The sequence below is a fragment of the Lampetra fluviatilis genome, chromosome 9 (assembly GCF_964198595.1).
Source record: "Lampetra fluviatilis chromosome 9, kcLamFluv1.1, whole genome shotgun sequence".
NCBI classification, from domain to species: Eukaryota; Metazoa; Chordata; class Hyperoartia; order Petromyzontiformes; family Petromyzontidae; genus Lampetra; species Lampetra fluviatilis.
In genome coordinates this window covers 7,101,048-7,127,507 of record NC_136283.1, presented here as the reverse complement: position 1 = coordinate 7,127,507, position 26,460 = coordinate 7,101,048, and the positions used below count along the sequence as shown (strand labels likewise).

Genomic DNA, 26,460 nt, shown 5'->3' with positions numbered 1-26,460 from the left:
TCTTGTTGGATGATGTGACATGCAATGGATCCGAGTCCTCTTTAGGAAATTGTCCTCATCTGCCATGGGGGCAACACAACTGCGTTCATGGTGAAGATGCTGGTGTCGTTTGCAGTGGTATGTACATCTCAAATATAGTTCCAACGTGTGTTTTCTGACATTACAATTGTTTATTACAACAATGTTTGCTTTTAACTTTTAGGGTGCTGGTGTGTTTTTTGTACAACACTAAAGTTGACCATGAATAATTTAATTATATTTATGCTGGCTGCATTTTAAAGATGTTGCATTTTAAGCTTGGCAATTTCTTGTTTCGACGTAAAACGAACCCTTTGTGGGCTCCATTGTTTATCTCAACCAGTCCCATGGGCCTGTTCACCTGAGACTCGACATAGTAAAGTCGGGTCAAGTGACATCCATGGTGAAAATGGAAAAGGTTTTCTTCAAAGGTAGAGCTAAAAATGTTTGCCATACAGCCAAAGCTAGGGCCCATGCATGGCGTGCAGGATTGGTCAGCTCTGTCGGTAATTATGGGGCAATTTTTATACCTAGCATTCGATCACCACGTAAATTGTGAAAGGTGGCATACGAGTCAAGTTGCACATTCCCCAGATGTCCTTTTAATTTTTGTTCCCGAACCATTCTTCACTTCGCTGTTTTTCAGAATCTACCTCTACTTAACCTGTACACTCGAAGACGACCACTTAAATATGCACTACATGAACGTTTGAATGCCACTTACAGCTTTTCTGCACTTAATTGCACAATTTGAAGGGTCTGAAATTTGCTAACTGGTACTTTGCAATTTTTAAGCCATTTGCAACCAATTGGTAGAAACGGCTTTTTGTACATGTAACACTTTTACACTAATCCGTTGTGTACACAATCCTGTTGTGGCAGACGACACATGGTGTCGAGACTGTCAAAACGCAATGTTGATCGTGAAATACAAATTCAAGTGTCTAGCTGTGAAATGGCCCAAACGCTTTCCATCAATTTTGGGTCCTAAATGCCTCCCCAAGTGTTCCTAAATTTGTTCTACGCGTTGACCCCACAGCTGAATTTATGAATGCCTGGTTTGTCTTTTTACACGAACTGCTAATGATGTGCAGGGTTGGGTTTAAATGTATTTTTGGAAATGGCTCTTGTCAATTTGCAGCTTCTTACGTTGCAGGTATCTAAAATAAAAGTACCTTTTCCTATACCCCATCTTGGATTCGATGCCTATTTTTACTGTGCGTATCCACACCTTTGAACTGCTTTTAGTTAAATCTGTAAAACATGTACAATATCTCGGCCTACACGAGCCAGTAGTGGAATTGGCTAGCTGGCACGATGCAGAGCCATTGAGTGCAGCAGGAGCCGGCCCGAGCTGGCTCTCGTGCACCATCTCAGCTGGCCTAGCTGCTACTCCGGGGAGTGTCACATGGCCCTCTGCTCTGCCGACGAGCCTGGCTGCAGACTGAGGCCACCCCCCAACATGTCTCTCTCCTTTCTCCCATTGTCCTCGTTATTTGGTATGGGAGGACATTCCGCGTAGCCCTCCCTGGGGAGGCACTCCCTTTCCTCCCCGAGGGTGTACCATTTACCAGATTCATGCTGCAAAGCCTTCAACACGGTTGTGGCCTCCTGCACCGACCGTGGCAAGGGCAGTGTGGTAAAGGCAACGTGACTTATTGGTGAATGGTGGTTTTTGGTGTGAAATTAAGGGATATTCACAGATTGAACGATTATTTAGAGTGGTGGGGCCCTTCTGAGTGGCATGAACCTAGCCATAAGGAGGCCTACACACCATCCACCCAAGGGGGCCATGTGACCTTGCCATGGCTTTCCCTTTCAGGGGGAAGACTGCATGGCCCCACTGGTGGCAGTGAGCATTTCAAATTGGGAGTGCCTCATGATTTGAGCCCGCATATTGATGCAACTGCCTGCCTAAAAATACCAGCACCATCTTGCGCACATTACCAACAACAGAAGGATGTACTGTAACCTTTATTCGCTCACCTTGGGTTTGGGCTGGCTTTGGAGCTTTCTGGGGTGCCTTGACCTGGTGATCCCAGCCTGGTGGCATTAACTCCCAGGGTGTTTTCTAGTGGAATCCAATGCCTTTGGTTCCACAGTCCACATTGCATCCTAAACTCAAAGACTGCACCATGAAACTTCCATTTACATAGAGGTGATGGAAAGGGAAGCGTGTGCACTCAAAGTTGCTTTACCCGGCCACGCTGCGGATCCACGAGAGGAGATTGGACTTCATCTGACTAATGAAAGGAGGGCTTAAACTCTTCCCCAGACCTGCTCCTAGATGTCCTCAAGGCACCATGAAGGCCATCTGGCTGTGCCCAGATATGTCCCTAGTTCTCAGGCTATTGACTATTTCAACTGTGGTGCAGAGGTGGGCCCCCAGACTGTTTAATAGAGTTTAAAACCAAGGGGGCTGTCAAAACCCCGTTTTATGCCATACGCAACCTACATGGCAAAACTATCTGGGCAAACTGGCAAGACCATTGCAACCCCCATTCCACCTAGAGACTGACACCGCTCTCTCTTTGCCTTGGTGGGATTATAAAGCAGCTCGGTCACAAGCGGGAAGGGCAATGGTCCTGGGGCACCCTTGTCCATAACGTATCCATTCACAAACGCATTGGTGATGAAGGATTCCGATTGATTGGGCAACGGCCACGCCATTGGCCATCGAGATAAATAGTCCAACCCCACACAAGGAATTTGTTGCCCCGGGGAGTGGGTGGAAATGGGCCCAGAATATCAAGAGCCACCAGCTCGTTAATGCATGTAACTGAAAGACCGCAAAGGCGGAAGATCTTTTTGCTGCGCCGGTTTCCGTCGAGCGCAGTGGGGGCAGGCACGGATAATCCTAGCGATCTCAGCCGTCGTGCCCGGCCAAAAGCAATCTCGTTGCAGTGTGAGTAAAGTTTTCTGCACACCTAGGTGCAATAACTTCTCTGCATGTAATACAGCACCAATTCGTCCCGCAGTGCATCTGGCACCATAATCCACCACCGAACAACCATATCTTCCCTCCACATCAAAATGCCGTCCTGCAAGGCCAATCGACCTGCGTTGTCCGACGCGGAGGATTGGAACGAGCGGTCAGTGCGACGCCGCAAGGAAACGATAATAGCCCGTTAAGACTACGTCTCCAATTCAAGGGGAGATCTGAATTTAAAACGACGCAAACTAAACAAAATATGTTTGTATGGAGCGCAGCAATGCAGTCCTAATGATCGGATTTCCTGACCAGTATGAGAGACGTGCCATCGATAAACGTCAGATTAAGATAACCAGGTTGAGTCTGACAATAAACGCTGGAGGTGTATTTCGCAACACAGTTAAACACGAAACGGTCTACTATATACTGCAGTCACAATTAAACCTAAAACACGTGGAACGAAATATCAACATGAAACGCAAGGCGATAAAACATAGAAACTTCACACATAGATCCCTTAAACAAAACACGTGGTATATTAAAAAAAACTACATGTTAATGTTTTTATTATAATATAAAATGCCTGATTAAACAGGTCCCTGCGGGGTGGGCTGGTAGGAACGAATAACCAAAGAATATAAACAATGTATTATTACACTTGTTTAGCCAGGAAAGCCTCACTGAGTGTAAAGGTTTATGTAGGGTCCTGCCAAGTGTTTGCAGTAGGGGGCGATGTTGCTACACCTAATCGGACGATACGAAGGGAGAGTTTGAGGCCTAGGTTTCGGCTTTAGGCCTAGCTGTAGGCTTTAGGCCGCTGTGAGTTAATTTTTAATTTAAATGTTTTAAATAAAAGCTATCTCAGGGAATTATAAGAGAATGTTACACTTGTTTAGCCAGGAAAGCGTCACTGAGTCTAAAGGTTTTTGTAGGGTCCTGCCAAGTGCTAGCAGTAGGGGGCGATGTTGCTACACCTAATCGGACATCGGACGGACGGACGGACGATATCATCTATTGTAGGCTGGTTCACTTCGTTCCTACCAGTATAAACAATGTAATATTCCTGATATCAATACAGTACGTACTCTTTGGTTCTTTTGGTAAAGTCACGTAGGTATAAAATAAATCACGACGTTTCGATTGCAACACAAGCAATCATCATCAGGTGGTAAAACCACTTCAGCAAACATTTTTCTTGCTGTGGTGTGCCCACCTGCTGATGATTGCTTGTGTTGCAATCGAAACGTCGTGACTTATATTATTTTCTACCTAAGTAACTTTACCGAAAGAACCAAAGAGTATGGATTCCTGCAGTCACGAAAGCTTCAAATCCAATGTGTCCTGACCCGAACATTACACACACACCGGTCACTCCTTCAATCCGATGTAACACGGTAGCAATGACAGACAATGCTTGATCGACGCCTACTCCACAGATATGGGCATAAAACATGAACACAACCTGCGATTTATTCATACATCTGCGACACCGAACCTGGACGGAGCGAACAATGAAACGCGTGAATGTCGCCAGGAAATTCATGAAGTCCCCAGTCACGCGCCCACGTGGGGCACCATTGGTCCACTGATGACGATCTATACTCTTGGGTTCTTTCGGTAAAGTCACGTAGGAAGAAAAAAACAAGTATAACCCGTAAAAACAAAGTTTTTCACTATAAATCCTTTCTATGCGTGGCGGCTAGAGTCCTCTCGTCCTCTGGCTTGAGATGGCTGCCACCTATGGGTCAGATGATTGCATGCCACCATTAAGCAATTGGTAATTAAATATAATATTTTTGTCCTAAAAAGTGTAAAATTTTGGAAAAAAAATTCACGAACATTAATTGTCACGCACAACGAGTCTGTGTACAAAATGTCAGCTCGCTTGGATCACGGGAAGTGGGTTAAAAAACGACCGAAAGATTTGCACGGTCGTAAGCGCGCAAGCAAGCAAGCAAGTGAACTTAATATAAAGGATTTAAAAATATATTCGGCTGTGGAGGACGCGGGGATCGATCCCGCAACCTTTTGCATGGGAAGCGAGGGCACTACCAACTGCGCTACTCCGCCACGGCCTGTGGAGGGGTCACGCTCTGGGCTCCTACACTGTGACGTTCAGCCAAATCCATGAATGAGTTCTATTTGAATAAATGTAAAATAAAAAATGTTTGCCTAAAAAGTGTAAACTTTTAGAATTTTTTTCACGAACATTAATTGTCACGCACAACGAGTCTGTGTGGAAAATGTCAGCTCGATTGGATCACGGGAAGTGGGTTAAAAAACGACCGAAAGATTTACACGGTCGTAAGCAAGCAAGCAAACTTAATATAAAGGATTTAAAAAATAGATCACGACGTTTCGATCGCAATGCAAGCAAAGAGATTATTTTTCCGCCTGATGTCGATTGCTTGCGTTGCGACTAAAACGTCGTGATATATTATTTTTTCTACCAACGTGACTTTACCGAAAGAACCAAAGAGTATGGATTCCTGCAGTCACAAAAGCTTCAAATCAAGATTGATGACGATCTTTTGAATGAACAAGTTGTCGATTCAGTCTTGTGGCCATCGGTCGGGCGTGGTTGCAATAACTAATTCACCGAGGACAGACCGATTCCAATCGTATTTGTGCATTCGATTACTCTTTAAGTAATTGACGATATCGATTTGAATTTCGATTCCAAATCTACCCTCACTCCCCCCTCCAAAATCTGCTGTTGACAAATCCTTTTTTTCAATTGTATTATTGAAAGATTAATACAGCATGGTCAATTCAAGCTTGACGTAATCGACCAACATATATACAAAAAACAGAATAAACGCATGTCAAAAATTATATAAATTTATTTGCATTTGAATTAGGGAAATAAGTATTTGACCCCCTCTCAATCAGAAAGATTTCTGGCTCCCAGGTGTATTTTATACAGGTAACGAGCTGAGATTAGGAGTACACTCTTAAAGGGAGTGCTCCTAATCTCAGCTTGTTACCTGTACAAAAGACACCTGTTCACAGAAGCAATCAATCAGATTCCAAACTCTCCACCATGGCCAAGACCAAAGAGCTCTCCAAGGATGTCAGGGACAAGATTGTAGACCTACATAAGGCTGGAATGGGCTATAAGACCATCGCCAAGCAGCTTGGTGAGAAGGTGACAACAGTTGGTGCGATTATACGCAAATGGAAGAAACACAAAAGAACTGTCTATCTCCCTCGGCCTGGGGCTCCATGCAAGATCTCACCTCGTGGAGTTGCAATGATCATGAGAACGGTGAGGAATCAGCCCAGAACTACACGGGAGGATCTTGTCAATGATCTCAAGGCAGCTGAGACCATAGTCACCAAGAAAACAGTTGGTAACACACTACGCCGTAAAGGACTGAAATCCTGCAGCGCCCGCAAGGTCCACCTGCTCAAGAAAGCACATGTACATGCCCGTCTGAAGTTTGCCAACATCTGAATGATTCAGAGGACAACTGGGTGAAAGTGTTGTGGTCAGATGAGACCAAAATGGAGCTGTTTGGCATCAACTCAACTCGCCGTGTTTGGAGGAGGAGGAATGCCGCCTATGACCCCAAGAACACCATCCCCACCGTCAAACATGGAGGTGGAAACATTATGCTTTGGGGGTGTTATTCTGCTAAAGGGACAGAACAACTTCACCGCATCAATGGGACGATGGACGGGGCCATGTACCGTCAAATATTGGGTGAGAATCTCCTTCCCTCATTAAAATGCAAATCAATTTATAACATTTTTGACATGCGTTTTTCTGGATTTTGTTGTTGTTATTCTGTCTCTCACTGTTCATATAAACCTACCATTAAAATTATAGACTGATCATTTCTTTGTCAGTGGGCAAACGTACAAAATCAGCAGGGGATCAAATACTGTTTTCCCTCACTGTAAATCAGTGTAGGAGGTGTAGTGGTAAAGCAGTGGAGGGGGTATAGTGGTAAAGCAGTGTAGCAGGTATAGTGGTAAAGCAGTGTCGCAGGTATAGTGGTAAAGCAGTGGATGATGTGTAGTGGTAAAGCAGTGTAGCAGGTATAGTGGTAAAGCAGTGTAGCAGGTATAGTGGTAAAGCAGTGTCGCAGGTATAGTGGTAAAGCAGTGGATGATGTGTAGTGGTAAAGCAGTGTAGCAGGTATAGTGGTAAAGCAGTGTAGCAGGTATAGTGGTAAAGCAGTGTAGCAGGTATAGTGGTAAAGCAGTGTAGCAGGTATAGTGGTAAAGCAGTGTAGCAGGTATAGTGGTAAAGCAGTGTAGCAGGTATAGTGGTAAAGCAGTGGAGGGGGTATAGTGGTAAAGCAGTGTAGCAGGTATAGTGGTAAAGCAGTGTAGCAGGTATAGTGGTAAAGCAGTGTAGCAGGTATAGTGGTAAAGCAGTGTAGCAGGTATAGTGGTAAAGCAGTGGATGAGGTATAGTGGTAAAGCAGTGGATGAGGTATAGTGGTAAAGCAGTGGAGCAGGTATAGTGGTAAAGCAGTGTAGCAGGTATAGTGGTAAAGCAGTGGATGAGGTATAGTGGTAAAGCAGTGTAGCAGGTATAATGGTAAAGCAGTGTAGCAGGTATAGTGGTAAAGCAGTGTAGCAGGTATAGTGGTAAAGCAGTGGAGGAGCTCAAAGGACATTTTAAGGTTTGCATTTTAATAAGAGCCGATATATAGGATAAGTGAGGCTAAAGATGTTCACGATTCACTGAAAGTAAGTGCAGCAGAAGGAATATTGGAGGAGAGAGAGAAGACATTGGCCTCCGGGAGGAGGAAAGGCATTAACTGGACAGAGAGAGAAGATGACATTGCACCAAACTGTGCTACAAGATCACGTGCCGTGGATGCCACGAGCTGAAATAAAGCGTAAATACAACGTGAGTGAATACGTCTGTATGCCGAACTTTTAAGGAAGAAGATTAACACATTCCTGCGGAGGGAGCTGGTAGGAACGTTGGGTTGCTCGGTCAATGGCCACGGTCAACGGCGGCGTGGTGTATTCCGCAATTATGCACAAGCCGGCGTGAGTAGGTTAAACGTTGAGTTTTATAAGGACACCACGGGGTGACCGGCCCCTCCCCACCCAGCCCCACCCTACCTACCCAGCCCCTCCCCACTCTCCCCTCTCCACCATGTCCCACCCCTCCAATTTTTGGATGCACGACGGACGGACGGACGGACACAATAATCCCCTGTGGGCTGGCGGAACCAGGTGGTCCCTACCAGTATAATTCTCCAGCAACCACCATAAAATAGGTCAGACCACGTCCTCATTAAGGCTGAAAGAACCTATTTTAAAGACATTATCTCTGTTAATATAAACATCAAACGTATTTCGGACCACGTGCTTATTTTAGGATTACATCTGGACGTAATTTCTGTAGTTTTATTTTAGAACAAAGCCTGCATGTAGGCTTTGTAATAAACGTTCATGAAATATAATCAGACCACGCGATACATTCTGGCTCACGAGGAATTAGTCGTTGATTGATGTTGAACAAAGCTTTCATGCCTGCGCAATGAAGACAATGCAGATGAAGTGACTGCAATCAGACCGCGTGCCTCTTCTCTGCAGGACTAATTGCGCGCGCGAGAGTTGCACGAGTCAATCGCAGGCCACTCGCTTAGAAGCCAATTCCCGTATAACGAGGTCGACACAAACCGCTATAAGAGAACAGGCTCCCTACTAGCCACTATCGTTGGTGGAAAGAAAGGCGGTGGTGTTAGGGCGCTGGTATTGCGGTAGGTAAGATTTTTGTAGGGCTTCCGCTTAACAAAAAGAAGCCGATTGCGGTCATTTATGTTGACGTTGAGCTTGTGGTGGGTGGGATGTGGCACTGTCTATCATTCGACTAGTTTTTAGTCTTCACCGTTTAAAATGTGCATCACGAAAAACGTTACGTGTCATGGGTTGCCATGCTGTTTTGTTGGCACCAAACGTGCACCTTATTGGGCTGTATAATCTGCTGCATGTATATCGTACAGTAAACCAGGTGCTAGCTCCTTGACATAATGCAGCACCTAATAAAGTAACTTGCGTACATGGGAGGGGGGGGAAATGGGCTTTTTCACATTTTGTACCGAGCTATTTATCCCCATTGTCCACTTGTTTTTGCGTTGAAAGTGCATCCGAGCTATTATTATACACTCGAAGGGGATTTCCTACATTTGTACTTCAACAAAGCCTTAAAGAATCGCCTCGGCACAAGGTGGCACCTTTTTAAACAAACATAGTTTTTCAAATGTGATACATTTGCAATACCCATGTGTGCCTCATGCTCTTGGTGTGTGTCACATATAAGCAACAAAGGCTGGTGAGAACGTCTTTTGACTCTACTTTATTTTTGCTAAGTATTTTGTGTACGAAATGAGTGACCATTTAAAATTTGAAAGGCATTGTTACCTCGTATTTCGATCGCCTTTACCTTGAGTGATTACTCCTTTTCTCTTGTATCAACTTACAATGTCCTTTGATGTATAGACGTAAAAGGTCTGGCTATTTCCTTATCAGGAAATTCCGTAGCTGCTTTGCTAACACCTTGTCAACCTGTGCAGTACAAATACATTATGACAGTGAATGGTATAAAATTCAATGCAGTCCATAAAGCCCTATTCTAAGTTAAAATTTAAGCTTTTAATAAATTCAATCGTGTTCATTGTACATAAAAATTAAGCGAGGATGGTGAAAAGAATATATTTATGCTTTTCAATGCAGTTTAAGGTAATCTACCTGACTAAAGCTCAAGCCACGAACAAATCATTTGGCATCAATATTAAATCCTTCATAGTTTGTTCTGAGATGTCGATATCCAAAAGTGTGCATTTTTTTCCCACTCCTACCTCTTGCCATTTAAATTAACACTCGATAGCCCAAGTGGTTTCCGGTTTCCTGGCTTTATGACAACCAAACCATGGTAGTTTGAATCCCATTCTATCATTGGCTCGATTACCGTATTTTCCCGCATATAACCCGTGGGGTAGACCACTTTTATACAAACAAGACCCTGCGGGGTATATGGAGGTGCAGGGCTATCCCAGAAATATTTTGCACGTGACGTGTCATAACGCGTTTTAATTGTTTCATGGTTGGACGATCCACCTATGCAACACTTAACTTTGACTAAAGCACTGCTGAATAAACCACTCGCACTAAAATTGCACATGTTATGGCGTTTTAAATTATTCGAATTGTTTGTACAATGAAACGAAAATTGTTTGAAGTGGACGCACTTTGTTTACCGGCGACGGGAGAGGTGGGGGGGTTGGGGGCGAGGCAATGGCGTTGCCGTAGTGCCGCTATTGTCTGTGCAGTGCGCAATCTACCAGTGCTAAATCTGTACTTGCTTATCTACCAGTTACGTGTTTTTTCTTTATTGTATATACAATATTTATTGTATATATTTTTGCTACTTAACTGTTTTTAAAAAATGGTCGTTTCCGGTTAGTTTTCTTTGTGCACTTTATTATTTTAACAATTGATAGTGGAATGTATTACACATGTAAACTTCGTATTAATGATGGAATTAAGCTGCGGTAACGACGTTAAATATATGAATGCGTGCGGGCTATCTCGGATTTGTTTTACACAAAACGCTATTTTTTGCAGGTTATATGCGGGGGGAAACGGTAAATGCTATTTTGTCGAATGTGGATTTTTTTTTTAACGTACTTCTCTCAATAACTAAAATAATAATTATGAATTTGTTAATCGTGTACAGACACGCACATCAGTGACTGATATCTGATCTGGTTCTGGGCTTGCATCGATCGACTCTGCCTCAAATGAGAATCTGGTGGGGTGGCCATCAACCCTCTTGTGCCGTGTCAGACTTCATAGGTGATCTGTAACAGTGCTTGCCCCAACAGTCTGAAGGCTTTACTGGAGGGTCTTTGTCTTTGTTTAAACCAAGGTGCGAGTAAAACCAGGGCATCATGTCTGGTGTCATTTTTCTCCTCGTCCTCACGATCCAGGCTGTGACGGCTCAGCAAGGTATGATGAAACAATCCGACCACTCTGAAAGAATGTGCAATTCACGCTCTAAACAGCACTCGTAAGGCCGCTCGATTTCACGGGACAAGGTATCACAAATCAATACCTTTTTACGATTGAAATATCGAAATCATAAAACCATGTACAAAGAATTCACCACATTACAGAAAGCAGTAACACTGTTTTGTCCTTGGATCCATGCTCGGATCAGATTTTGACATGCACTTTGACAACAGATTAAAAACGTATTTAGAACAGATGTTTGTTTTTCCGTCCCCTGCGCCTCCAATTTGCACGGTTGGCTACGTACGGTTCGAAAATAAGTTCAACATACAAGATGCTTACAATTTGCAAGGATATGCATGTTATGTAAACATGTGCATAATGCATATTAAAGATTAGTCAGATTTTATCAATATACAACTCTGTTACATCTTAAAGGGCTGTCCAGACGAGTTCTTGATAACTGTGTTCCATGCAACACGATGCATACTCTTGTGGTAGCTCGCTCCCCCAGCGAAAACGTGCTGATGACACGTCACACCCCCTTTGTACAACCTCCTCTTCATTCTGGAAAATTCTGGGAGGTCCTTCTAATCTTCATCCCTTCCACCAATCATGTCCATTGATCTCTCCCCTCATTTTCTGTTTGCCACCAAATCGCTTTAGCCAAGTCTTCAACCAATCCCATGCTTTCCTGCGCCTGGCTATGCACCAGCTGTCTGTCGTGGATTCATTTGTTCAAAGTGTCCTTGCGTGACCCTTGCTCAAATATGAATAACACTCTATACCTCCCTAAAAGTATACATGTTTTCTGGTTAGATTGCGTAACTATAATTTTTTTTGTTTCATGCAGTCTACGTGACTTTACCGAAAGACCCAAAGAATATGAATTCCTGCAGTCATGTAAATATAAATGGGGTTTGTTAAACCCACCACCTGGCAACGAATTCGTAAGGTTTGCTATGTAAACAAAACGATGTTTTACTAGTCCCGCTAACTGGTATTGCAAATAAACCCACATTTACCATTTTGAATATAGTTTCGTTGGTAATTACTACCAGCCTCATCAGGCGACAGCCAGCATTGTGGAGAAATCTTGTTGCAGTCCTAAACGGAAGGATGCATGTGGTGTCACTTGTGAGCCAATTGCGTGTGAAGAGAAGGGGCGGGGAGTTGATGTATTCGTATAACTTACAATTGATCTCTCTTATTGTTTGCGTTATCTACAGTTAATCACTATAACTTGCGCGTGTGTTGCACATCTGGCCGTTTTTGGTGCAAAAAAAATCGCAATACCTGTTGGCTGCTCGCATTTAATCACCACCGGCGGTTAAAATATTATTTTTATCATTTCAAAAGATTATCCTAATTAGGTCTACTCCTTTGGTTCTTTCGGTAAACTCGCGTAACCCTCTGATTTTAGAAATGTGGATGACCCATGATGGTCTGGCCACATTCATATTTACGCGATCAAAAACGAAAAGTAAAACCAAGACGGTGAAAAGAATAAAGACTGCTTGATGATTAATGACAATGTAGTCGGAACTCGCTGAGGGTTACATGTCGCTCAAAACCGTGTTCGACAAATAATACACCTCGTAGGAAAAATAGGTTTGTTACCAAGTTTGAAATGACCACCCCCTCTTTCTTTAACTAATTCCTAGATTTCCACCCTTGCTATTATCCTAAAAGATGCCGCGTCTCTTGTGGATGCTTTATTTTTCATTATCGCCTCCAAAACAAAACCCGTCTCCATTACTCTTCCCACTGGTGGCCTGAACATCGCCCCTAACAGTGTCACGTGAACGGTCATGGGTCACCACCTCGGCATCTGAATGACTAACGTCTTCTACGGAAGGGCAGCTAGATGCAATGTGCCATTTGTGTTACATTATTACACGAAAAAAAAATACATTCGTGGTATACATTTTGTAAATTAATCGTTATCGATCTCCTTCACACCTTTTTAAACGGATGCAGTGCTAGTCGGCACGAAGATGAAAACGGATGGAACACCACCATTGTGGTCCGAAATAGACACCTCATTGGGTAAACTGTATCGGTGAAACGCGTATTATGACAAAACCGCGATGGGCAAGGATTTCCTGTGTTAAATACGTGTGAGAACAAATGACATTTTTTTTTTTATCAAGTATATGAACATTCTTCATGGGTGTGAGGTAGAAATTCTAATGCAATTAACACTTTCTCCTTGAATCAGCGATTCGCCTGGTTGGAGGAAGCTCGTGTCAAGGCAGGGTGGAGGTCCTCTATGCTGGCTCTTGGGGCACGGTCTGCGATGATTACTGGAACATCAATGATGCCCAGGTCGTCTGCCGCATGGTCGGCTGTGGAGTTGCTCTTTCTGCCCAATCAAATGCCTACTTTGGTCAGGGCAATGGCACCATCTGGCTGGATGATGTGACATGCAATGGATCCGAGTCCTCTCTAGGAAATTGTCCTCACCTGCCATGGGGGCAACACAACTGCGTTCATGGTGAAGATGCTGGTGTCATTTGCAGTGGTGTGTACATCTCAAAATGTTTCATTTAAACTTGACATGCACATGTGTCATAAAGTTAATTATATATTGCACTGTCGAGACCTCGGATAAAAATAAAACACTAACATTCACTTTATTGGTTACAGCTCAAGCAAGCTCATCACCCACTACAAGGCAGCCGACATCTCAACCAATTGGTGAGTTTAGATTTTTGAATTGATACGTCCTGCAATGAAAGTTTGGTTCCAAATGATGGCATGTGTGATTATATCTTGCCTATAGGCGTCATTTTTTTTGTCCATGTACATAACTTCCAAAAGATTTGGCTCGCAAACCGTGGGATTTACATTTTTTTTTAAAGTGCCCAGTTACCATGCACCAAGCCCTGTGGTGAGCCAGCGCTATTCCATTTTTGCATCCGTTAACTTTAAAGTAGTTATTGACACTAGTGCTATTTATTATCTTATGCCGCTCTGCGTGTGCCAAACTACACATGCGCGACCAAAGCCGAGCTGTGGTTGCCCCTAGCAACGCACTCCAGAGGGGGGATTCTCATTAGCGTACAAAAATACACAACGCTGAAGTGAATTCTTCAAAGTGTAATGGCCCACCACCCCAATGTTTGAACTTACTACGGTAGGGTCGAGAGATGCTAATGTTATAGTGCTTGGATACTATTACTGTAGAGTGGGGGGGGGGATGATAGCCCAACCACAGCCTGACAAGGTGCCACTTCGGCCGGCTGGGCAATCCTAGGCAAGGCCGGGGGCTCTGCGCGCCTCACCACGGCATCTGAAGTACTATTTTTGGTTCTTTCGGTAAAGTCACGTAGATAGAAAAATTGTAAAAATAATGGAACGCAACACCCTAATGCAGACTGGCCTGGTTCTTAATCGGAGTGAGTGTACTGGCAGTCTATAATGTAGTCTGGTAGTAATGGTTATTAAACTGAGTAAGCATTTAATGACCATTTTTGACTGCCAATATGCTCACCGAGGTTAACCAGGCTACAAGTCTACATTAGTGGTTTTTGTCTCATGATTTATTTTCTCTATCATTTATTATTTCACTATTTTCTACGTTGCCTTTATCTGTAGAACTGAAGATTATGAATTCCTGCAGTCAAGAATTTAGTACTGTTATTGAGTATACCTGCTACTACAACCATTACACTCCTATACAGTTAGTATAGCTATTACAGCTAGTACACAATACTATGCTTGGTAAATACTACAGTCAGGAGATACTCCTGGATAGTTGGTTAATAATTCTACTGTCGCGTTAGTAGTTGGTTGATAGTACAGTCGGTAGATACTGCTATATTGCCAGTAAATACTACTATAGTCACTAAACACTACTCGCTATTGTGTAGGTGTGTGTAATATAAATATATACCTGGGGGGGGGGGTTAAAATATTGTGCGAGGTGGCCGCCAATTTTAAGAATCCTTTTTCAGATCAACTATTTACCTGCAACGCTCTTTTTGATTTCCAGGACTTCAAGCCTCCTTATTTTGATATGGACAAATGGAACGCCGGGATTTCACAGTAGCTTGCTACTTGTGGATGTATATTATATTTTTAGAAGTTTTTGAAATGTATTTTTCCCCCAGATGGTGCCAGATACTTCCTGGTAATTTATTACTATCATGAGCCAATAATGTCCGTCCCGTGTGTCACTCCACATAGAGCTTTCCCCCCCGCCCCCCTCATAAATAATCATGAGTGGGTCATTATTTCAGATTAACTGCAATACACCCATCCTTGGATAGGCTAGTACTATAATAACCTATTAACTTTGTACAATCCCGTTATCTCCAGAATCGGCGATTCGCCTGGTTGGAGGAGTTGGCCCATGTCAAGGCAGAGTGGAGGTCCTCTATAATGGCTCCTGGGGTACGGTTTGTGATGATTACTGGAGCATCAATGATGCCCAGGTTGTCTGCCGAAAGGTCGGCTGTGGAGCTGCTCTTTCTGCCCCATCGAATGCCTACTTTGGTCAGGGCATTGGCGCCATCTTGTTGGATGATGTGACATGCAATGGATCAGAGTCCTCTTTAGGAAATTGTCCTCATCTGCCATGGGGGCAACACAACTGCGTTCATGGTGAAGATGCTGGTGTCATTTGCAGTGGTGGGTACATTATAAATACATATTAATACAACGTCCTAATTTTTGTTTTATATTAAATTGTAATATTTTTCTGTTGCATGAAATAGTGTTTCTACAATAGAATTAGTTACGCAATCCAATACCACTTTCTAAAACGAGCAATCTTAATGGGTTGCAGTTCCAACAAGTACATCAACTACTACAAGCAAGCCAACAACTCAACCCCCTGGTGAGTAAATTTGTCATTAAATGGCCCACCTCGCTTTGTCCTGTCACGTCCCCTTGCCAGCCAATCTGGCTACTACGTACTCCAATACCCCCCACTGCCAGCCACCAGAACAATACTCCCCGAGGGACCCTTTCCATAACATTGTGTACCCTGCTGGCAGAGGGCTACTAAATGACCAGTTCCCCTCTGTCAGTAGCTGGCAACTGGTGCTGTAGTGACCCATTTGTCACTACGAATGTAAATTTATTTAATCCACAGAGACAGCCATTCGCCTGGTTGGAGGAGGAAGCCCATGTCAAGGCAGGGTGGAGGTCCTCTATGCTGGCTCCTGGGGCACGGTCTGTGATGATTACTGGAACATCAATGATGCCCAGGTTGTCTGCCGAAAGGTCGGCTGTGGAGCTGCTCTTTCTGCCCAATCAAATGCCTACTTTGGTCAGGGCATTGGTGCCATCTTGTTGGATGATGTGACATGCAATGGATCCGAGTCCTCTTTAGGAAATTGTCCTCATCTGCCATGGGGGCAACACAACTGCGTTCATGGTGAAGATGCTGGTGTCATTTGCAGTGGTGTGTACATCTCAAAATTTGTATTTAAACATGCCGTGCTCATGCGTCTAATATATACTGTTTATTACATTAACAGAATTATATATTGCACTGTCTGGGCCTCGGGTAAAAAAAAAACCCGTTTTAACATTCACTTTATTGCTTACAGCTCAAACAAGCTCATCACCCACCACAAGCCAGCCGACCTCTCAACCGATTGGTGAGTTTAGAATTTGTAATTGATGTAAAATTGATACATCCTGCATTCAAAGTTTAATTCCCAATGGTAGCATATGTGACATACTATAATAAACTATTGGCTTTTTACAATCACCATCTCTCCAGAATCAGCGATTCGCCTGATTGGAGGAGGCCCATGTCAAGGCAGAGTGGAGGTCCTCTATGCTGGCTCCTGGGGCACGGTCTGCGATGATTACTGGGACATCAATGATGCCCTGGTTGTCTGCCGAAAGGTCGGCTGTGGAGCTCCAATTTCTGCCCAATCAAATGCCTACTTTGGTCAAGGCATTGGCACCATCTGGCTGGATGATGTCGGATGCAATGGTTCTGAATCCTTTCTGGGATCATGTTCTCATCGCCCATGGGGACAGCATGACTGTAGCCACAGTGAAGATGCTAGTGTCATTTGCAGCGGTGTGTACTTCTCAAAAGATATTTTAATAAAAGTTCCAAATGTTATTTACCTAATATTAAATGGTAATGATTTGCTGTATTTTATATTAATGACATAATGTTAATTCAGTTTTTTTTACTTTTGTTGGTAAATTAAATACAACTTTTAAAGTGAGAAATCTTAATTGGTTACAGCTCAAACAAGTACATCAACCACGACAAGGCAGCCAACAACTCAAGCCCCTGGTGAGTATCAATTTGTCAAGAAATGGAGATCCAAATTCATACTTGTTTTTAAATGGAGGTTTCTCTAAATACGCATAACAACCACGTTTTAAAAAATTTTACTTTTCAAATCATCAGAGTTGGGAAAACATGAACATGATGGCTCATTTACATCATGAGACCTTTGCCAGTACCAAAATATAATGATAGTGTTTCCCCCTTTTTTTCCCCAACAAAACTGAAGTCTTTTTACAAGGATTCGGTTTTGTTGCAGGAAAAAGGGGAAAAGCCCGATTATGATCTTACATTACTCTATATTAAAGCTTGCCAATTTATTCAGTGTACATTTCTTTAATTCACAGAGACGGCCATTCGCCTGGTTGGAGGAGTAGGCGCATGTCAAGGCAGAGTGGAGGTCCTTTATGCTGGCTCCTGGGGAACGGTTTGTGATGATTACTGGAACATCAATGATGCCCAGGTTGTCTGCCGAAAGGTCGGCTGTGGAGCTGCTCTGTCTGCCCAATCAAATGCCTACTTTGGTCAGGGCATTGGAACAATCTTGTTGGATGATGTGACATGCAATGGATCTGAGGCCTCTTTAGGAAATTGTCCTCACCTGCCATGGGGGCAACACAACTGTGTTCATGGTGAAGATGCTGGTGTCATTTGCAGTGGTTTGTACATCTCAAAATATTTCATTTTAACTTTAAGTGCTAATATGTGTCGCGTATTAAAAAGTCGCATTGCAATGACAGTTTATTGTGTGTATTTCACCGTCCTTGTCTCGAATAAAGGAAAACGCCATTTTAACATTCGCTTCATTGGTTGCAGCTCAAACAAGCTCATCACCCACTAAAAGCCAGCCGACATCTCAACCGATTGGTGAGTTTGGAATTTGTAATTGATACATCCTGGAATGAAAGTTTGGTTCCAAATGGTAGCATGTGATTTTATATCTGAAACTTTTGACTTTCAACAATCACTCCCAGAATCTGCAATTCGCCTGGTTGGAGGACGAAACCCATGTCAAGGCAGGGTGGAGGTCCTCTATGCTGGCTCCTGGGGCACGGTCTGTGATGATTACTGGAACATCAATGATGCCCAGGTTGTCTGCCGAAAGGTCGGCTGTGGAGCTGCTCTTTCTGCCCAATCAAATGCCTACTTTGGTCAGGGCATTGGTGCCATCTTGTTGGATGATGTGACATGCAATGGATCCGAGTCCTCTTTAGGAAATTGTCCTCATCTGCCATGGGGGCAACACAACTGTGTTCATGGTGAAGATGCTGGTGTCGTTTGCAGTGGTATGTACATCTCAAATATAGTTCCAACTTGTGTTTTCTGATATTACAATTGTTTATTACAACAATCTTAATTTAGGAGCTTTCGTGACTGCAGGAATTATTCTTTGGTTCTTTTCGGTCAAGTCACGTCTAAAAATAAAATAATAAATTAAAATAACATATTACGACGTTTCGATTGCAACACAAGCAATCATCATCAGGTATAAAAGAAATAGCAACAAAAAAATCTAACTAGAAAACTATAGACAGACATACAAGCACACAGACATCACAACGGCACACAGAGAGGACACACATCGGCACAAAGAGAGGGGTTGTCTCTATGACGGTCCCTTAAATATAGAGGGGGGGCGAGAACGGAGAGAGGGAGGGGGCAGAGAGAATTAGCATATCAATGAGTGTACGCCAACGTACTGCTGCTGCTGCAAGTAAGATGACAATGTGGAACGCGCACGCAAAATTGAAAACTAGGAGACAGGCACACGAAAATTAAATAACCCAGCAAAATATCGAAATGTGATGTAATACAACACAGAGAGTCGGTTAACACACACTTAACGCATAGCCTGGTTGATTACGTGTTTCAAAATTTGCTAAGTTAGAATTTTAAGTGTGAAAATTCCAAAGAGGACACAGGCAGAGAACAAATAGCCAGAAAGAAAAAGGATAAGCTTATACCTGATTGCTTGTGTTGCAATCGAAACGTCGTAATATGTTATTTTAATTTGTTATTTTATTTTTAGACGTGACTTAACCGAAAAGAACCAAAGAATATTACAACAATGTTTGCTTTTAACTGAGGTTGCTGGTATGTTTTTTGTACAACACATTAAAGTTGACCATGAATAATTTAATTATATTTATGCTGGCTGCATTTTAAAGATGTTGCATTTTAAGCTTGGCAATTTCTTGTGTTTCGACGTAAAACGAACCCTTTGTGGGCTCCATTGTTTATCTCAACCAGTCCCATGGGCCTGTTCACCTGAGACTCGACATAGTAAAGTCAGGTCAAATGACAACCATGGTGAAAATGGAAAGGTTTTCTTCAAAGGTAGAGCAAAAAATGTTTGCCATACAGACAAAGCTAGGGCCCATGCATGGCGTGCAGGATTGGTCGGCTCTGTCGGTAATTATGGGGGCAATTTTTATACCTAGCATTCGATCACCACGTAAATTATGAAAGGTGGCATACGAGTCAAGTTGCACATTCCCCAGATGTCCTTTTAATTTTTGTTCCCGAACCATTCTTCACTTCGCTGTTTTTCAGAATCTACCTCTACTTAACCTGTACACTCGAAGACGACCACTTAAATATGCACTACATGAACGTTTGAATGCCACTTACAGCTTTTCTGCACTTAATTGCACAATTTGAAGGGTCTGAAATTTGCTAACTGGTACATTGCAATTTTTAAGCCATTTGCAACCAATTTGTAGAAACGGCTTTTTGTACATGTAACACTTTTACATTAATCCATTGTGTACACAATCCTGTTGTGGCAGACGACACATGGTGTCGAGACTGTCAAAACGCAATGTTGATCGTGAAATACAAATTCAAGTGTCTAGCTGTGAAATGGTCCAAACACTTTCCATCAATTTTGGGTCCTAAATGCCTCCCCAAGTGTTCCTAAATTTGTTCTACGCGTTGACCCCACAGCTGAATTTATGAATGCCTGGTTTGTCTTTCTTACACACGAACCTACTCGTTCAGAACTGCTAATGATGTGCACCGTTGGTGAGGCAGGGTTGGGTTTAAATGTATTTTTGGAAATGGCTCTTGTCAAATTGCAGCTGCTTCTTACGTTGCAGGTATCTAAAATAAAAGTACCTTTTTTTCCTATACCCCATCTTGGATTCGATGCCTATTTTTACTGTGCGTATCCACACACCTTTGAACTGCTTTTAATTAAATCTGTAAAACTTATACAATATCTCGGCCTACAGGAGCCAGTAGTGGAATTGGCTAGCTGGCACGATGCAGAGCCATTGAGTGCAGCAGGAGCCGGCCCGAGCTGGCTCTCGTGCACCATCTCAGCTGTCCTAGCTGCTACTCCGGGGAGTGTCACATGGCCCTCTGCTCTGCCGACGAGCCTGGCTGCAGACTGAGGCCACCCCCCAACATGTCTCTCTCTCCTTTCTCCCATTGTCCTCGTTATTTGGTATGGGAGGACATTCCGCGTAGCCCTCCCTGTGGAGGCGCACTCCCTTTCCTGCCCGAGGGTGTACCATTTACCAGATTCATGCTGCAAAGCCTTCAACACGGTTGTGGCCTCCTGCACCGAGCGTGGCAAGGGCAGTGTGGTAAAGGCAACGTGACTTAATGGTGAATGGTGGTTTTTGGTGTGATTATATAATGGTTCAATCTGTGGATATCCCTTAGAGCGGTGGGGCCCTTCTGAGTGGCATGAACCTAGCCAAAAGGAGGCCTACACACCCTCAACCCAAGGGGGCCATGTGACCTTGCTATGGCTTTCCCTTTCAGGGGGAAGACTGCATGGGCCCCACTGGGGGCAGTGAGCATTTCAAATTGGGAGGGCCTCATGATTTGAGCCCACGTATAGATGCAACTGCCTGCCTAAAAATACCAGCACCATCTTGCACACATTACCAACAACAGAAGGATGTACTGTAACCTTTATTCGCTCACCTTGGGTTTGGGCTGGCTTTGGAGCTTTCTGGGGTGCCTTGACCTGGTGATCCCAGCCTGGTGGCATTAACTCCCAGGGTGTTTTCTAGTGGAATCCAATGCCTTTGGTTCCACAGTCCACATTGCATCCTAAACTCAAAGACTGCACCATGAAACTCCCATTTACATAGAGGTGATGGAAAGGGAAGCGTGTGCACTCAAAGCTGCTTTACCCGGCCACGCTGTGGATCCACGAGAGAGGAGATTGGACTTCATCTGACTAATGAAAGGAGGGCTTAAACTCTTCCCCAGACCTGCTCCTAGATGTCCACAAGGCACCATAAAGGCCATCTGGCTGTGCCGAGATATGTCCCTAGTTCTCAGGCTATTGACTATTTCAACTGTGGTACAGAGGTAGGCCTCTCGGGTGCACTGATCTTTTATGGAGTTTAAAACCAAACCCACATGGCAAAATTGTCTGGACAAACTGGAAAGACCATTCCAACCCCATTCCAACTAGAGACAGGCACCAGTCTCTAGTTGGAATGGTTATACTCTCTCCCTCACCCACCCCTTCTTCCTGCCCTTTGTTAATTCACTGCTGCCAACCAGTCCCTGCTTTTGTAGGGTAATGAACATGTATCTTTTTATCGGCCCCCATTTGGGGGGAGAGCCATGCAGAGGATGCAGCCTGTCTTAAACATGTGTAAAGACGGTATGAAACGCTAGAGGGACTGTGGTTCCCTGGGACAATGGTTACAAGTGGACATGCTAAAGCTGATGGGACAAGTGCTGACAGGGTAATGTGAGAGGGAGCACGGGATCCAATGGTGGGAAAGTGTAATAAGGGTGGAGATTGACCAAGCCAGGTGTGGTGAGGAGAATTCAGGAATAAGGGCGTGGCCGGATCGGGCGAGGCGTAATAACCGGCGCAAACCAGACCTGGGGACTGTTGGTGTGGGAAATCATTGTCGCCTTGGAATGGGTTGTCTCCATCGTTTGAGTTGTATTGAGACTAGAGATGTGTTATCCCAGAATAGAGTCGTGTAACTTCCCAAGTGTATATAGTCACTCATGGTTACTCGTTGAGTTGTCAGCGGACCTTAGTCATAATAAATATACAAAGACAAGACGGTGTCTTTATGAGATACATTAGTGGTGTCAGAAGTGGCTATTGTTAAATGCCGAAGAAAGGCATTAGTAAGAATCCACCTGTAGCATCTTCAGAGACGGAGAAAGGAAATGACCAAGTACTTCCCCCAGCAGCCCCGGGAGCCAGGTGACGAAGCCCGAGTGTGCAGAAAAAGCGGCACCTGTGACGGAAGAGTGGCAAGACCTGGTGACTAAGGCAGATCGGCTCCTTTTGACCGTTGCTGAGCTGGTGGTGATGAAGAGAGCGGCGACTTCGACAGCCAGCGCAGCCGGGGATAGTGGAGCGGCCGCCTGCGGTCGGGGTTTCCTGCACTGGAGAACACACGGTTGGGGGCCGCCATTTTGTGGGTGGCGACGCAACCGACGGCCACCATTTTTAACCCTGCGCGGGAGGCAGCAGAGGCGGTGTCATCTCGGGCGGCGAGGCGAGTGGTCACCGAGCAACCACGAAGGTTGCCTTTGATCAGAGAATTTACGGCGGCGGGAGGAGATTAGAATGCCTTCACCCACCAGTTTGGAGCAGCATACCGGTCTGTCGGCTGGATGGAGAAGGAGGTGTTGAGAGCTTTGCCTATGGCTGTTGACGATGATGGCCTTGAAGTGTTCTGGGCCATTCCGGAAGAAAAGAGGGCTATGCTTCAGGATGCCTACAAGGAGCTGTCGGCAGTATATGACCCACCGTTGGGCCCGAGTGGTGCCTGCAAGCGTGCGAAACCTTGCGAATACGGACTTGTGTGGCTGCATGGATCGGAAAATCTTGGCTTGGAGACGAATTGGCTGGCCCACCATCCAAGATTGTCGTGGAGCTGTCGCAGGAAGAAATTGAATCTACGGGGGACGTGACGGCAGTGGATCGCGGAGGGGACCAACGGCGACGGGGGACGCCAATGTAGCTCTGGGAGTTGCGATCCCGGTCCGATTCGGCACCTTGCCGCAGGCGCCCAGGCTCGCCTGCTCCGCTGCGGCCAGCTTCGTTACTTCGTGCGGGGATGCCAAGCATCGTGGGGACATCATGGAGGCCACCGCCTCATCGACAGCTACGGCCCCACCCAGGCAAGTTGCGATGTACCAGACACCCGACCGCTAAAAACCACCGCGCATCAGGGTCATCGGGGATTCGTTGAGGCCAAACTCAGGCACGCCGAGTAGTGGTAGGGGCAGCTGGTTCATAGGGAATAGTATATGGTGTGTATGATGTGAAATTATGTGGTAAGGGATGAGTGCCTTGGACTTGTGATTCTGGAGTCGTTTGGTCACTAAGCCCTTTAAATTAAGAGATCGTTGTGGTTCACTGTGGTGATTGCGTGTGTAGCGGCGAACAGAGGAATTTGGGGTGTTGTATTCTGCATCAGAGTGAGGGGAGGTTGAGATGTGGTGCCAGTATTGTACTGGCTGTGGCCTATCTCTGGGGCACAGATCCTGACCAAGATGCCCCCGCAATTATTGAATGACCAGAGTGTGTTTGGATGCCATGGGACCACAAATGTTACGTGGATCCCCCCATCGCCGAGCATTAGTTGGCTCACGTAATATTCAAGGAATCTCTAGAGAATCCGCCTGACACGAGTAGTGGTCCTGTCATGTTGCGGCAGATGGATTGACCTGACGTCCCGGAGGTCGAGACCCTCCGTGGCACGTCTAGAGCACTGGGTTGTGGGCTCACTTTGCTTGGGGGGATAGTAGTCCCATTGCGTTGTTGTGAACGGTTTGACCTGGCGGGCAGGAGACCGAGATCCTCCCTGGCCCATCTAGAGCAGAAGGGCCGTGGACTCACACCGCTCTGGGTGCTAACGCTGTTAAGTGGAAATTGGGAACCGTTCCTGCATGTCCTATTCAGGGATATGGAAATTGCAGAGGTTCAGGTGAAGAGGGTATTGCTTAAGCGAAGTTAGCAAGGAGCGACGGATTCGGGCCAACCGCTGAAACAGGAGTGTGTTAGGACACATGCTGTGAAGCGTGGAAGGGTGAGTTGTTGCAGTTAAACCTAAGTTCAGGGTGCAGGAGGTTGAGTGCGACTCCTGTTGAATGTGATTCTTATAGAGTGAATGTTGACTGTGGAAGTTCACCCCTATAGATGTTGGATGGGGTCCGGCCTCAGGAAGGGACGAACCTTAATTACCAGTAAAACCTGTGGGTCAGGCTGCATATGTCGAAAGTAACTGAGTCAGAGGAGGTGTAGTACGGGATAGAACATGGCTGAGTCGGTTGCAAAGTGCCATTGCTTTGGTCCCCAAAATTGCACTGGCCAGGGAAATGGCCGGTGGAGGTTGTTGAAATTCGACGGCCGCGGTGTGGGCAAGGGAAAGTGAGATGTCGCTGCTGAGTTTTCCATAAGTTACGCTTGGAGCTGTATGTTCGTCTTAGACTTGAATCATTCATCCCCAGTGTTGTGCGGTCGGGGTCTGGGATGTCGGACGGGTTGGGCCGGTGGGCTGGAGTAATCAGACGCTGAGGGATGTGTGTTGTTCCACCCCAGTTGCGAATCCCTGGCGTCAGAAGTGCCCGAAGACCTCAAACCTCACCCCCGGGCTTGAGTGCAAGCCCTTTTGGCCATTGACGGCCACTGACGGCCACAAATCTGCCTGGGGAGAAGGACCGACGTCAAGAACTGGACATTTTGTTGACGCATCGCCATTAAATTGTTGGTTGCCTTGTGTTGTGGGGCGATCGTGTGTTCAAAATGTTCGAGGCTTGAAGTATTGACCACGGGGGCTGCGTTGCATGCGTTGTTCGGATTTGGCATTGTTGTTGTTGGTTTGGTTGTGGTTGTCATTGTCCGCATTGTTCTTCTAAGGAGTAAGTTGTTCCTTTTCGGTTCTTGAACATTGGTAATACCTTGCGTTGTGTTAAATGTTTAATTCGGCCGAGGTTATGCGTTGCGTTGGGTTAAAAGAGTTGATTCGGCCTAAAATAAGTTGTTTAAAATTATGTTAGCCGGGGACGGCAATTTTTTTAAGAGGAGGGGGGGTGATGTAAATACAGTACGGAGCGATAGAGGGACAGTATGGTTCCCCGGGACCATGGTTACTAATGGACGTGCTAATGATGATTGATGGAACAAGCGTTGATCCAATCCACCTGACATTTCCCACACAGACTCGTTGTGCGAGACAATTAATGTTCGTGAAAATTTTTTTCAAAAATTTTACACTTTTTAGGCAAAAAAAAATTATTTTACATTTATTCAAATACAACTCATTCATGGCTTTGGCTGAACGTCACAGTGTAGGAGCTCAGAGGGTAACCCCTCCACAGGCCGTGGCGGAGTAGCGCAGTTGGTAGCGCCCTCGCTTCCCATGCCAAAGGTCGCGGGATCGATCCCCGCGTCCTCCACAGACGAATATATTTTTAAATCATTTATTAAATCCTTTATATTAAGTTCGCTTGCTTGCTTAGGACCGTGCAAATCTTTCGGTCGTTTTTTAACCCACTTCCCGTGATCCAATCGAGCTGACATTTTCCACAGACTCGTTGTGCATAACAATTAATGTTCGTGATATTTTTTTTCCAAAATGTTACACTTTTTAGGACAAAAATATTATATTTAATTACCAATTGCTTAATGGTGCAATGCAATCATCTGACCCATAGGTGGCAGCCATCTCAAGCCAGAGGACGAGTGGACTCTAGCCGCCACGCATATAAAGGATTTATAGTGAAAAACTTTGTTTTTACTGGTTATACTTATTACATTTTCGGCAAATGTGGTGCATGTTTTAGAATGTGCCTTTGTGTAATGTTTACCATGGGATATCACCGCGATAATAAAAGGTAGGTTGGTTATTTAATTAGTCTTGGCCAGGAGTAGCTAGTTTTGCACATAACTTCAACATTATTAAAATAAATTGATTGTCCTTGTTGGCACGCGTGTTTTGCTACTGCTGACAGTTGCATTTGGGATAATTTAATATTTATCTGTTCTTTTAGACTTCTGCTTATGATACGTCCTGTTTGCCCAACATAACATTTACCATACGTGCAGTTAATCCTGTACACACCTTCTGTTGATAGCTTCGGTAATACATCTTTTGTACCAGACATTAAATTCTGTATTTTATGTACCGTGCCAAATCTGACAAAGATGTTTTTTTTTCTAAACATCTGGATAGTTTATCAGTTACTCCCGCAATGTATTTTGATCATTTTAATTACTTGGGCAGTTTAAATGCTCTTGTTATTTGATTTGGTTTCGGTA

General features: G+C 44.6%; 1 protein-coding gene across 1 annotated transcript in view; it reads left to right on the top strand.

The window, feature by feature from the left end:
• The window catches only part of LOC144934173 (scavenger receptor cysteine-rich domain-containing protein DMBT1-like), a 127,605-nt gene that overhangs the window by 7,612 nt on the left and 93,533 nt on the right, over positions 1-26,460 (top strand). Inside the window, exons 9-16 of the mRNA XM_078859719.1 lie at positions 13,199-13,457; positions 13,583-13,633; positions 15,257-15,568; positions 15,726-15,776; positions 16,035-16,346; positions 17,154-17,204; positions 17,546-17,857; positions 18,015-18,065. Of these exons, the coding sequence (XP_078715845.1) occupies positions 13,199-13,457; positions 13,583-13,633; positions 15,257-15,568; positions 15,726-15,776; positions 16,035-16,346; positions 17,154-17,204; positions 17,546-17,857; positions 18,015-18,065 (1,399 nt within the window). The remainder of the gene's footprint in view (positions 1-13,198; positions 13,458-13,582; positions 13,634-15,256; positions 15,569-15,725; positions 15,777-16,034; positions 16,347-17,153; positions 17,205-17,545; positions 17,858-18,014; positions 18,066-26,460) is intronic.